Source organism: Anomaloglossus baeobatrachus, chromosome 6, assembly GCF_048569485.1.
Source record: "Anomaloglossus baeobatrachus isolate aAnoBae1 chromosome 6, aAnoBae1.hap1, whole genome shotgun sequence".
Classification (NCBI taxonomy): domain Eukaryota; kingdom Metazoa; phylum Chordata; class Amphibia; order Anura; family Aromobatidae; genus Anomaloglossus; species Anomaloglossus baeobatrachus.
Genome location: NC_134358.1, coordinates 176,382,309 through 176,397,254, shown reverse-complemented (window position 1 = coordinate 176,397,254; position 14,946 = coordinate 176,382,309). Strand labels below are relative to the sequence as shown.

The 14,946-nt window shown below is 40.2% G+C and overlaps 1 protein-coding gene across 2 annotated transcripts in view; it reads left to right on the top strand.

Annotated features, from left to right (window-relative positions):
• Positions 1 to 14,946, top strand: part of LAMA1 (laminin subunit alpha 1) — a 306,682-nt gene that overhangs the window by 143,847 nt on the left and 147,889 nt on the right. For both annotated transcript variants that reach the window (XM_075314522.1, XM_075314523.1), the window contains exons 9-15: positions 4,575 to 4,674; positions 6,362 to 6,522; positions 7,180 to 7,320; positions 8,745 to 8,918; positions 9,238 to 9,339; positions 11,604 to 11,815; positions 13,002 to 13,113. In XM_075314522.1, the coding sequence (XP_075170637.1) occupies positions 4,575 to 4,674; positions 6,362 to 6,522; positions 7,180 to 7,320; positions 8,745 to 8,918; positions 9,238 to 9,339; positions 11,604 to 11,815; positions 13,002 to 13,113 (1,002 nt within the window). The remainder of the gene's footprint in view (positions 1 to 4,574; positions 4,675 to 6,361; positions 6,523 to 7,179; positions 7,321 to 8,744; positions 8,919 to 9,237; positions 9,340 to 11,603; positions 11,816 to 13,001; positions 13,114 to 14,946) is intronic.

Below are 14,946 nucleotides of genomic sequence, written 5' to 3'. Positions count from 1 at the left end.
CTTTACAAACACTCCACATTTTAGGAGGTCAAAAGTAATTGGACAAATAAACCAAACCCAAACAAAATATTTTTATTTTCAATATTTTGTTGTGAATCCTTTGGAGGCAATCACTGCCTTAAGTCTGGAACCCATGGACATCACCAAACGCTGGGTTTCCTCCTTCTTAATGCTTTGCCAGGCCTTTACAGCCGCAGCCTTGTTTGTGGGTTTTTCCGTCTTAAGTCTGGATTTGAGCAAGTGAAATGCATGCTCAATTGGGTTAAGATCTGGTGATTGACTTGGCCATTGCAGAATGTTCCACTTTTTTGCACTCATGAACTCCTGGGTAGCTTTGGCTGTATGCTTGGGGTCATTGTCCATCTGTATTATGAAGCGCTATCCGATCAACTTTGTGGCATTTGGCTGAATCTGGGCTGAAAGTATATCCCGGTACACTTCAGAATTCATCCGGCTACTCTTGTCTGCTGTTATGTCATCAATAAACACAAGTGACCCAGTGCCATTGAAAGCCATGCATGCCCATGCCATCACGTTGCCTCCACCATGTTTTACAGAGGATGTGGTGTGCCTTGGATCATGTGCCGTTACCTTTCTTCTCCAAACTTTTTTCTTCCCATCATTCTGGTACAGGTTGATCTTTGTCTCATCTGTCCATAGAATACTTTTCCAGAACTGAGCTGGCTTCATGAGGTGTTTTTCAGCAAATTTAACTCTGGCCTGTCTATTTTTGGAATTGATGAATGGTTTGCATCTAGATGTGAACCCTTTGTATTTACTTTTATGGAGTCTTCTCTTTACTGTTGACTTAGAGACAGATACACCTACTTCACTGAGAGTGTTCTGGACTTCAGTTGATGTTGTGAATGGGTTCTTCTTCATCAAAGAAAGTATGCGGCGATCATCCACCACTGTTGTCATCCGTGGACGCCCAGGCCTTTTTGAGTTCCCAAGCTCTCCAGTCAATTCCTTTTTTCTCAGAATGTACCCGACTGTTGATTTTGCTACTCCAAGCATGTCTGCTATCTCTCTGATGGATTTTTTCTTTTTTTTCAGCCTCAGGATGTTCTGCTTCACCTCAATTGGGAGTTCCTTAGACCGCATGTTGTCTGGTCACAGCAACAGCTTCCAAATGCAAAACCACACACCTGTAATCAACCCCAGACCTTTTAACTACTTCATTGATTACAGGTTAACGAGGGAGATGCCTTCAGAGTTAATTGCAGCCCTTAGAGTCCCTTGTCCAATTACTTTTGGTCCCTTTAAAAAGAGGAGGCTATGCATTACAGAGCTATGATTCCTAAACCCTTTCTACGATTTGGATGTGAAAACTCTCATATTGCAGCTGGGAGTGTGCACTTTCAGCCCATATTATATATATATAATTGTATTTCTGAACATGTTTTTGTAAACAGCTAAAATAACAAAACTTGTGTCACTGTCCAAATATTTCTGGACCTAACTGTATGTGAATTATGGTGTATGGAAGTGACGAGTGCATGAAAGGGCAAAGTACTGCTATAACAATGTGCAAATATATAAATATAAAGCCAATATTAATAAGTAATAATATATATTACACTTTGTGTCAAATACGAAAATATTTATTAAGACACTGATATGTGAATGCTAGTGTATAAAAGTGAGAAGTGCATGGAAAGACAAAATACTACTGCATAAATGTGCTGAATATATAAATATAAAACCAATATTGATTAAATATACATAAATATATATATATATATATATATATATATATATATATATATACATATATATATATATATATATATATATATATATATATATATATATATATATATATATATACACAGTGCCTACAAGTAGTATTCAACCCCCTGCAGATTTAGCAGGTTTACACATTCGGAATTAACTTGGCATTGTGGCATTTGGACTGTAGATCAGCCTGGAAGTGTGAAATGTACTGCAGCAAAAAAGAATGTTATTTCTTTTTTATTTATTTTTTTAAATTGGGAAAAGTTTATTCAGAGGGTCATTTATTATTCAACCCCTCAAACCACCAGAATTCTGTTTGGTTCCCCTAAAGTATTAAGAAGTATTTCAGGCACAAAGAACAATGAGCTTCACATGTTTGGATTAATTATTTCTTTTTCCAGCCTTTTCTGACTAATTAAGACCCTCCCCAAACTTGTGAACAGCACTCATACTTGGTAAACATGGAAAAGACAAAGGAGCATTCCAACGCCATCAGAGACAGGATCGTGGAGGGTCACAAGGCTGGCAAGGGGTACAAAACCCTTTCCAAGGAGTTGGGCCTACCTGTCTCCACTGTTGGGAGCATCATCCGGAAGTGGAAGGCTTATGGAACTACTGTTAGCCTTCCATGGCCTGGACAGCCTTTGAAAGTTTCCTCCCGTGCTGAGGCCAGGCTTGTCCGAAGAGTCAATGCTAACCCAAGGACAACAAGGAAGGAGCTCCGGGAAGATCTCATGGCAGTGGGGACATTGGTTTCAGTCAATACCATAAGTAACGTACTCCACCGCAATGATCTTCGTTCCAGACGAGCCCGTAAGGTACCTTTACTTTCAAAGCGTCATGTCAAGGCTCGTCTACAGTTTGCTCATGATCACTTGGAGGACTCTGAGACAGACTGGTTCAAGGTTCTCTGGTCTGATGAGACCAAGATCGAGATCTTTGGTGCCAACCACACACGTGACGTTTGGAGACTGGATGGCACTGCATACGACCCCAAGAATACCATCCCTACAGTCAAGCATGGTGGTGGCAGCATCATGCTGTGGGGCTGTTTCTCAGCCAAGGGGCCTGGCCATCTGGTCCGCATCCATGGCAAGATGGATAGCACGGCCTACCTGGAGATTTTAGCCAAGAACCTCTGCTCCTCCATCAAGGATCTTAAGATGGGTCGTCATTTCATCTTCCAACAAGACAACGACCCACAGCACACAGCCAAGAAAACCAAGGCCTGGTTCAAGAGGGAAAAAATCAAGGTGTTGCAGTGGCCTAGTCAGTCTCCTGACCTTAACCCAATTGAAAACTTGTAAAAGGAGCTCAAGATTAAAGTCCACATGAGACACCCAAGGAACCTAGATAACTTGGAGAAGATCTGCATGGAGGAGTTGGCCAAGATAACTCCAGAGACCTGTGCCGGCCTGATTAGGTCTTATAAAAGACGATTATTAGCTGTAATTGCAAACAAGGGTTATTCCACAAAATATTAAACCTAGGGGTTGAATAATAATTGACCCATACTTTTATGTTGAAAATTTATTAAAATTTAACTGAGCAACAAAACTTGTTGGTTTGTAAGATTTATGCATCTGTTAATAAATCCTACTCTTGTTTGAAGTTTGCAGGTTCTAACTTATTTGCATCTTATCAAACCTGCTAAATCTGCAGGGGGTTGAATACTACTTGTTGGCACTGTATATATATATATATATATATATATATATATATATATATATATATATATATATATATATATATATATATATATGTAAAAAATTATTATTAAAAGCCTATACAAAAATACTATAACAAAAATGACCACTTTTTAAAAAAATAAGAAGAAAATAAGAAAAAGGCTCTTCAGATGATATAATGGGTGCCAATCAATTAACCGTGAGGTCTGGAACAAGGAAGACTCAATGATGCCGAAACTCCATGTACTTCACATGAATACACCAGAAAGGTCAACACACGCTGTATCTAAAGATAATATAAAAAATGTTAAAATCAAAAATAAAACAACATGAAGAAAAAGGAGATGTCCAAAAACCCCATCCATCCCTCATGAATAAAACCAACCCCTAGAAATACTGCAGAGAATGATATTGATCTTATAAAAAGGCAGAAATTCCCATGTTTTCATTGAGGCCGAAAGGAGCAAGGGTGCCCAACCTGTAAATCCACCTACTTTCAAGTTGGGCTAAGGTTTTTCCTAAGTTGCTACCTCTCGGACCCAGTGAAACCATATCAATGCCCCTGGCTTTTAACCATATCTATGCCCCTGGTAGATAGCCAGGGACTGCTCAGAAAGATTTCACAAGATTGGTTCATGGAAATATTTAAGCCCTTCCTTAGCCATTCCTGCTTGCACTTTGTGGTTGTTCAGCAACACACAGAATCTAACAATCAGAATAAAATTAGTAGTATTATTAGTAAATGTCGACCCCCTCCCTTTTTGTGATGTGCCACCCTACATACTAGGTTTATACCAGCTGACAGGTTAATGGTTAAGCAAGTCACCTAAAGCTGTTTCTACAGACATGATCATTTAGATCATTCATGGTGGCTAGATCTCAATTTAAAAGTGTGTCTTTGAGTTGTAGTGAAAAAGGAGGCCACGGACATATGTAGACAGCTAACCCAAAAGGGCTAAGTCAACTTATAATTTATAGTTCAACATAATCCCATGTCAAAAAATCCATAATTCCAGTGGCTCACAAGACGACTCTACTACTGATGAGAACAATGTAGTACATATTCTCTGAGTGTCCCATGGAATCATTACTACAAGTACAAAGCCTAATTAGTCATATTCAGTTATGGATGTCAAATTCCCCCAACAGGTCTCGCCTTACACAGATGATCCTTGCCGTCCTTGCGAATGTGACCCCTTTGGATCAGTTAGCCCTAACTGTGTGGTTGATGATAAGCATGCCAATCCAGGTATGACATTACTGTATCCCCATTTTTTATATGTTCTTATGCTGCAAACAAATGAACTTTGATATATTTCATTGCTTGGGATGTGTCATGCGGAATCCCCATATGCTGACTGTATTCACAATTTATCTCTGTCTCCTTAGAGAACATGTAGATGTTCAGAAATGTTTCAGTAGTAATCTTCAGTGAGAACTCCATATTTTCGTGGGAAAACATTAAAAAAATCACTTCAACTATGACAGATGGTGCAGAGCTGCACTGATTATTAAAAGTTCCCAAAGATATGGTTACATTGTTCAAGCAGTGAGCTTTATTCCTGTTGTGATTTCCAGTGATATGTGTACAGTGCCATGGAATAAATCGCGCTATAATAAATATTAATACTGCATATAGTACATATCAGTTAGTACCTGTAGTGGGGAAACATATACAGGGAACATAGCACTTCACTTAGGCCTAGTGCAAACACGTCCAGCTAGATAATGATCAGCAATATTTCTCTATATTATGCTGATTTAATCACCATTGTTATGGATGTTCTGCTAACAGTTCCCACAATTAGTTTTTGGTGCATTTTTGATGTTTCAGATTTTCTACAGCATTTCTGCACCAATGAGCTAAAATTTGGTTACTTCCATTTTTCATGGCATTTTTTATTGCATTTTTTCATCTGCCCTTTTTGTCTCCTTTTGTTGGGTCATGTTGTAATTAAAAATTATTTGTTTTTGGTTCTTCTTGTTAACTTTGAAAATCTTTATCGGATCATATGCCTTTTTAGTGAGTTTTAGCTGCGTAAATACCTTAAAGTGCATATACAGTTTTTACCTTTAGACTTTCCTCATCTTATTCAAGCCTATGGGGAAAATCCACAAATAAAATGCATATTGATGCCAAAATAAATTGACATGTTGTGGGCTTCAAACATGCCCCGCAAGTTACGGTAGTTTACACAGTTTGAAAGAAAAAGCACAGACGGAGGAGATTTCTATAATTCCTATCTACTATGGTGGAACTGTAAGATGTAGTGTTATTTGCGCCGGAAAAATATGCAGTGTCAAACCTCATCAAATACTCATCATGACAATGTAGCCTGAGGGGTTTTAATTCCTCTTATCACACCCTTACAATTATTACAGCAAGTAATTGTTAAGCAACAGACACCATTCAACTTCTTATTTTGCCAATGAAGACTCGTGAACCCTTAGAGAATGACTTTAAGGGGGCGCTCACATGAGCGTATAACACAGGCGAGGGCTATTCGGTGTTTTATCTGATAGCCCTCAAACTAATGGTATACTATGGGGCAGCATGAAAAAAAAATCTCAGCATGCTGTGAGTGGCAGTGTATATCGGATGGCAAGCACCCATTCAAGTCTATGGGTGTGTGCAAAACAGATGACATCTGAGTGCAGTCCCATTTACGCAGACACAGACAGTGGAGAAGATGGAGAAATTATGTTCTCTGTCTTCTCCGTACCTGTGATCTAATATACTCATACAGGGGAATCAGAAAACAGTAAATACCACTCGGCTCAAACTTCGATCACAGTTTAAGCCGAGTCATTAGCATAATAAGAATGATTCTCTTGCATGACAGATTATACACCCATGTGACCCCCGCCTAATTCTGCTATTTAGATGATTTAGTTGCCGTCATTGTCCTGTAATCCATGTCTTTTGCATTCTAAAGGTGTTCTTCCAGGAAAGTGCCAGTGCAAAGAGGGATATACAGGCACAAAGTGTGATCAGTGTGCGTTTGGATACAAGGGATACCCACACTGTCTGCGTTGCAACTGCAGTCTAATAGGGAGCGTGAATGATGATCCTTGTGCCGAGCAATGTATATGTAAGGTGAGTGTAAATGATAGATTCCTGACTTTCTATAATTCTACTCAACTTAGAGTTCGCTCACATCGGAATATAAAAAAACGGTACAATTTTCATCCAGAAAAGTAGGACGAGTGAAATCCGTTGGGTATTCCATATGTCATTCCAGTGCAATATGAGTATACCATTATGTTTTAACTGTACAGTATATCACACATTTCTTTTTCTCAGCAGCTATTATTCTACAATTATTTACAGGACCGTCTACAGTGTTCTATGTTACAGAATGGTAATGTATCCGAAAGAAACGGACATCATTCGGATGGTCCGTGTGATGTCCGTTCTTTTCTCTCACCTATAGACTTGCATTGGCGAGTCTCACCTGGTTTACGCAACCATATGCAGCATGCTGCAATGTTTTTCCTTGAGACGAAAACAGCTGAGGAAAAAAAATCCCAGATCAGTTCTGCCATATTGGTGCAAGTGCAGCCTGATTTTTTTATCGAATTGCACGCAACGTATTTATATGAAAATGTGAGCGAATCCTAACTTGGATTATTTGTAAATCCCTTTGGCTGTTATTCACAGATATTTTCTTAAATCAATGATGTCTGATGTAATTATCCCGATAGGGATGAGCAGTAGTATTCATATTAATGATTTTTGGGTCTCATATTTTAGGAACATGTGGAAGGGGAAAACTGTGATCGGTGTAAAGCCGGCTACTACAATTTACAGGAGCAGAATCCTGAAGGATGCACAGAATGCTTCTGCTTTGGTGTTTCGGGTGTCTGCGATGAACTGTTTTGGCATACTACTCAGGTATACGAGCAGATTACCTTTATCTCCTGCAACAGGAGAGTATTACTAGAGGCATGAATGCTACAATACTATTGAATAGTCAAATGCATGTCTGTTTATTGAAGCCACTGAAACATCATGTATGTGATTTCAGTATAAACTTTTTTGGAACAACTAAAGCTGACTTTTCTAATTAGGTAACAGATTATTATGATTCAGTCCAAGCAAAATAAAAAAAGCTGTCAATCACTAAAAGGACTGCCCACTGGACCGAAAATCCCAGAAAGAGTGGAGGATAACATAGTGAAATCACAGGTTATACTGAATCACAAAACTCACAAAACTATATATTAGTCTTCTCAGCTCCTCCTGCTCTATAACATGATGCCTGCAGATTGAGCTGAATTGTCATGGTGGCAGGTTTCTTTTAATAAATGCCACATGATTTTTAAAGGGGCTGATGTTGAAAGGCATTGGCAGAGGGTCCCAGACTGTAATGCTTCCCCTCCTCACCATATCATTGTCATGGAGACTACCTTAAACCATTCCTGGAGCAAACTTACAGTATAGAGATTTATACAGGTCTCATTATTAGTGATGGACGAATAGTAACTGTTTGTGTTCAGATAATGTTTACTGAATACACAGTACTAGTACAGTATTCGTCATAATAAGAAAAATGCTCCGGCTCAGGTTCCGAATTGACTTGCATTAGGTTTGTTATTTGTATCGAATACCGGAATACTTGAGCACTTTGGCATTCGTTACGAATAATCGAAACACGAATAGTTACTATTCGCCCATCTCTACTCATTACCTAGAAGTTAGATTCTGTTAGTATAGAGCCCACTCCATTACTAACCTCTGGGCTTGAACATCCATGGGTCCGCTTATCTCTAGGAGAGGCCTGACAAGTCCGATGCCATCCCTGGCCAACTTCTCCCCGCCCTGCTCTAGTTGAATGACGTCTCTTCTTATGTACACACATGGGAGAGACCTATCAATCACCTAGAGCACAGCAGGGACAAGCTAGTTGAGGATGCTATCGGACTAGTACGGTCTCCCTCTCTCTGGATTTTCAAACAATTTTTTTCTCTGAAATGTCTCAGCATTTGTGACAATTCTTAACAAGTATCCACTACTTAGCTATTAATGACATCTCCATCTATGTCATTGGTGGGGTCTGACACTAGGTCCCCCACCATTAGCATCTTGCTGTTTGGGTATTGCAGCTCAGTTTGCACTCGCCTCAAAGTCACTAAACAGAGTATGGAGCTAGTTTGCTCCGGCTCTGTACCGTGTTTACGTCCAGCCAATAGATGGAGGTGCAAAGTCATTCTAGCATGTACTTTTTATGGTACCCTAAAATAATCATGTTCATCTTAAAAATATTAATCACTATTGCTATATTAGCTATTGAAACATTCATTGTTTTCCTACTGCAGGTGTCTGGTGTAAGGGGATGGCATGTCAGTGATTTACACGGATCAGAAAGGATTCAGCCACAGCAGGACCAGTTCGATGGCCCTCATCAAATAAGCTTCAACAATACAGAAGCCCAGAAGACATTACAATCCGTGTATTATTGGGAGGCACCACATATGTACCTTGGAAATAAAGTACGTTCCTCTTCACAAAATGAAAAAAGCTTTTTATTCTTTCCAAATCTAGTCAATGATGAGCTGCAGCCAAAATCAACCCTTGTCCAATCTCACTATGACACCCTGACCTTATTTTACATAGGCTGACACTTCCTTTTGACGTGGCATTATTCTCCCACGGTTTAAAAATCAAACATGAGTCTTGAGCTTCAAGGGAATGTAGTGTCAAGAAATGATATCTTTTTTAAATCACATTTTTTTAAATCAAGATTTAAAGATGTAAAGATGTAAAGCTTTTATTCTGGTTTTACAGTTCTGTGTTATTTTATGATTCCAGTTGACGTCTTATGGGGGATCCATGAGGTACACAATATCTTATGATATTCCAGTTGAGAGTTCAGATGGAGAGATCATCTCTAATGTGGATGCTGTTATTCAGGTAATCTATACAACTACATTTTACTCATTGCTTTCAGTCAGATCACATTTTAGAATTCTGGGAAAATTAAATTTGGAATCTATTTCTCATCCAAACAAAGTAAAGGCAAAGTTTATGATTGTACACTTTGCTTCATTGTTTAATATGGTGTACTCTGCTGGCACTGTGTATCATGGTGCACTCTCCTGGCCTTATGTATGATGGTGCACTCTCCTGGCCTTATGTATGATGGTGAACTTTCCTGGCCTTATGTATGATGGTGCACTCTCCTGGCCTTATGTATGATGGTGCACTCTCCTGGCCTTATGTATGATGGTGCACTCTCCTGGCATTATGTATGATGGTGCACTCTCCTGGCATTATGTATGATGGTGCACTCTCCTGGCATTATGTATGATGGTGCACTCTCCTGGCACTGTGTATGATCGTGCACTCTCCTGGCATTATGTATGATGGTGCACTCTCCTGGCATTATGTATGATGGTGCACTCTGCTGGCACTACTTGTGATGGTGCACTCTGCTGGCATTGTGTATGATAATATACTTTCCACTTTCCTGACACTGTGTATGATGGTGCACTCTGCTGTCATAACTTGTGATGGTGCACTCCGTTGGCATTGTGTATGATGGTGCACTCTGCTGGCATTTTGTATGATAATACACTTTCCTGACACTGTGTATGATGGTGCACTCTGCTGTCATAACTTTTGATGGTGCACTCCGTTGGCATTGTGTATGATGTTGCACTCTCCTGGCACTGTATATAATGGTGCATTCTGCTGGCACTGTTTATAATGATACATTCTGCTGGCACTGCTTATGATGGTGCACTCTCCTGGCACTGTGTATGATGGCCCACTATACTGGCATTACTTATTATGGTGCACTTTCCTGGCATTGTTTTTGATAGTGCACTCTTCTGAAACTGCTTATGATGGGTGACTCTGCTGGCACTGTTATGATAGTGTATGTACACTGCTGTTTTTGTGGCACACTCTGCTGATACTTTTATTTGTTGGTATCAATATTTTGGTACTATTAATGGGTATTTTCTTAAGTAGATGTATGGCCAAAGGTGGCAGATTATAGATCTCCTTTAGTGCCCATGAGGAGTCCTGTTGTGAAACATCTGCACACTTCTTTTGACATCCACTGTATATCTATGGCAGAAGGTGTGAGGAGTTGCATGGAATGGCTTCACATACTTAACCCACTACATACTGAATGTGTGTCTGTAGTCTATGGTTTTAAACAGCTGACACCCACCAGTAAATGCTGCAATTTGCACTAGCCATAAGCACAACAGTTTCACCCCTTATAAGCTATGGTGAAAAGTGGTGGTAAGATAAAGGGGGTCCCTCTGTCACCCCTCTTGAGTGCTCACCAAATTGCAGGAATCTTATGGGTTGTTATCATGGCAGACTAGGACCGATGTGTAGCAGTACAGACCTTTGCTATTGGGCCCCAGGATTTCTAGGTACACTCCTGGCCTAAGAGATCCTTCACACAAATGTATAGCAAAAATATTTATTTTTGTTAATAGTAATGTGGAACACAGGGCCATGGCTATATGGCCTTCTTACTAGGCGGCCTAACATTGAAAAACGTTTTGCCACACCTGGTGTTCTATACCCACTCCTAAGTCCATATGCGGCACACCTTGACCTCTACAGGTCGTCTGAATTTTTTTTATTTTATTTTTTATCTTAAATGGCATGGATGTCCTGCCACATTTCCCAAAGAGCCAAAGAGGATACATTGTGCAGTCCACAGTAGTGTACCTCCTGGGGTATGCCACTTCTCAGCCAGTCACCCAAGGCTGTAGCAGCAACAAAATGACATTGGCCAGGGAATGTCCTTTATCCAAGTATTTTACCTTTATTCCCTCTCTTGAGGGTCTGGCCCTGTGTACCCCAATGTACTCAAGAGAAAAGGGTTTTACAGTAAGTACAAAAATCCAATGTTTGCAGTTTGGCCCATCCATTGGTCTCCTGAGATCATGTAATAATTTTAATAGACATACACGGCACTGCAAGTTCTGGACAGAGATCCGTATTTGGGCCAGGAATTGCGCTCATAACATGGACCATAAAATGTGGGTACTACACTGTCGTGTGAATACGCTTTTTAATTCTTGTTCACTCAATGAAGCAACATGTATTCAATACAAAGCCATACGATAGTAGCCACAGGAATTGCTTTTGTAGCTGCAAAATGTATAGCTATTTATTATTACCGATATGTATATTTTACTTTTCTATAGGGAAGTGGAATTACCATAGGTACAATGTCTGATGGGTTATTGCTTCAGCCGTATGAGGAATACACAGCTCAGCTGAAACTGATTCCGGAGAATTTTCTGGATTTCTATACAAAGAAGCCTGTGGATAGGGACAGGCTTATGACTGTCCTCGCTGATGTAAATAGGCTCAGGATAAGAGCAACCTACCACACTTCCAAGAATGCAGTCAGCAGGTAATATATTGCATGACATGTATATTTTTACTAGATGTTTTATTACTAAGTGTATAAAAGTTACTGTAAACTACAGTTTAAAGGGGTTGTCCACTACTTTTACATTGATGGCCTATCCTTAGGATAAGTCATTAATGTCTGATCGGCCAGGAACCAACATCCTGCACCCTCGCTGATCAGCTGTCCTCGGTCCCGGCGGCGGCAGCAGGTAACGGGAAATGCTCAATTCCGGCACTGCTCCGTCTTCTGATAGTGGCCGAGCCCGGGTACTGCACATCCGCCTCCTATTGATATGCATGGGAGGGGGAAGTGCATTGCCCGGCTGCGGCCACTATCACAAGATGGAACAGCACCAGAACTGGGCATTTTCGGATGTCTGCTGCCGCCGCCGGGACTGAGAGCTGCTGATCAACGGGGGTGCAGGATGTCGGATCCCAGCCAATCAGACATTGATGACCCATCCTAAGGGGTACTTTGCACACTACGACATCGCAGCTGCGATGTCAGTGGGGTCAAATCGAAAGTGACGCACATTTGGTGTCGCTGTCGACATCGGAGTGTGTAAATCGTTTTTGATACGATTAACGAGCGCAAAGGCGTCGAAATCGTATCATCGGTGTAGTGTCGGTCATTTCCATTATTTCGGAAGGACCGATGTTATGATGTTGTTCCTCGTTCCTGCGGCAGCACACATCGCTTACGTCCTGCTCATCTCCGCCCCTCTGCTTCTATTGGCCGCCTGCCGTGTGACATCGCTGTGACGCCGCACGACCCGCCCCCTTAGGAAGGAGGCGGTTCGCCGGCCAGAGCGACGTCGTAGGGCAGGTAAGTGCATGTGAAGCTGCGGCAGTGATAATGTTCACTACGGCAACTATCACAAGATATCCCAGCTGCGACGGGCGTGGGGACTATCGCGCTCGGCATCGCTACCATCGGCTTGCGATGTTGTAGGTGTGCAAAGTACCCCTTAGTAGTGGACAACCCCTTTAACAATTGGCATGAGGATTTGCATAATAATGTACCTAATAATTAATAACTGATACAATGTACTGAAATCTAAAAAAAATTCCCCTATCTGTATTTATCAGTTTTATACTTTTATCCTTTTTATATATTGACTTTATTTACTAATCACCATCTGCCTCATTGTAGTGCCTAAGTTTTACTATTCTTTTTCTGCTTGTAGAATAAGCTCAGTAACATTGGACACAGCTACCCCTAATGTAATAGACCTTTTGCCAGCTGTGCAAGTGGAAAATTGTGAATGTCCTCCTGGTTATGCAGGCACATCGTGTGAGGTAATGGAGACAATTGAGAAATCTGGGTGTTTTATTCTTATTGTTTGTATTGAAGGGTTTACATTTGTTATGCAAAACTTTATATTTTGAAATCCTGACTAAACCTAAAAAGGCCTAATAATGTAGATTTGCTTCAATTACATAATCCTAGGTAATTCTTTAGATAATTTTCCATAATGCATTATAACTGTGGGTAAAATGTAGCAGTTTAGAGTATAAGCTGTTTAGGGGACATTAAAATCTAGACACCAACTTTAAATCTGAGAGCAGTATTATGTAGATACAGAGATACATGTATTATGATGCAGTTTTGATGCATTTTTTTTTTTACAGGAGATGCAGATTTGGTGCTGGAATATGGTGTATAAATTTCAGGACCAAATCTGCATCTCTTGGCAAAAAAATGAACAAAAACGATTTTGACACAGCGGTTTTCTGCCAAAAGGTGCAAATTTGGTGCTGAAACCTGGTACAGACATTTCAGCACCAAATTTATACCTCCAGTAAGAAAACCACGGTTTTCCGCCAGGAGATACAGGTCTGTGAACTCAATGACCTCACCTGAGGCTGGGTACCAAACTTGGGGGGACTTCATGCCAATTTTTAAACTTATTTATTTAAATATTTTTTTAAAAAAGCCTCATGCGGTTCCTATTATTTTGATACACAGCCAAGATAAGAGCACGGCTGGGGGCTGCAACATGTAGCCATATGCTTTATTTGTGCTGGGAATCATAATATGGGCAGACCTAATGCCAATTTATTTATTTTTACACTATAGACATGCACATAGCGTCTGTGATTGAAAGCAGTCAGACACGCTGTCATACAGGCTGGGGGTGCATCTGACTGCAACCAATCAAAAACGCCGGGACTGGCAGTGGGCAGGGGAAGCAGTGCTTATATATAGGATAATGAATGGCCCTGGAAGTAGCGGCACAGCCACCTGGAAGACTGGTAAGTATAACATGCTTGCTCTAATCCCCCTATTACATTTTAAAGTGCCAGATTCTGGTCCCCATAAACTTATATGGTAACCAGTGTCTGGGCAGATATCCGAGATAAATTCCGGGCTGGAACAGGTTTTTTAAAACATACTTGGACCCGCTAATTCCGGCTATCTGAGGGTACATTCATCACTACTTACAACCTGTCCAGGTGAGTAATTCTACTTGCATTCCTCAATCCTTTGATTAGGATAAAACCCTATTTGCGCCATTTATATTATCATCATCAATCAGTATGATGTGAGCAGTCATGTCCTAGCAACAGAGCAGAGCTCTGTCAACATGACATCAACGGAAGCTGCTGAATTGCAGGTTAGAGCCATCTGTGACCGTTCTATGCTCGCAGAGATCGTCACCGGGCACAACTGGCAGGTAGTTCACAACGTCCTGGCTGTTAGTGCTTAGACTCATTGTAAAATCAAAAAAGTATCAGATAACCCCAGTTAAGATAACCTCTGATAATGTATATTATTACATATATGAGATATATTTATTTGTGCTACTCCTGTTTGTAAATTTGAAGTCTGCCTTCCATTGTGCTAAATTTTAGTTCAGGAGAATAAAAACCCTCATCTTTAGTTAGTACTATTACTACTATTACTATTATTTAGTTATTACTTTACTGCATAGTTTCCAACAATCCAGATATTCATGGACAGTCCTTAATAATAGGGCCCTTTTTACCATTCTGTAACTCAAATTTGATGCATCCGTGAATTTTTTTAAGCTGTTGAAAATTGTTCAGATAATTATATCTGTAGTTATCTTCATTTTACAGCTCACAGTTTATGAAGCTAATGTTTTCAAATAAATTTTTCTGCAATAG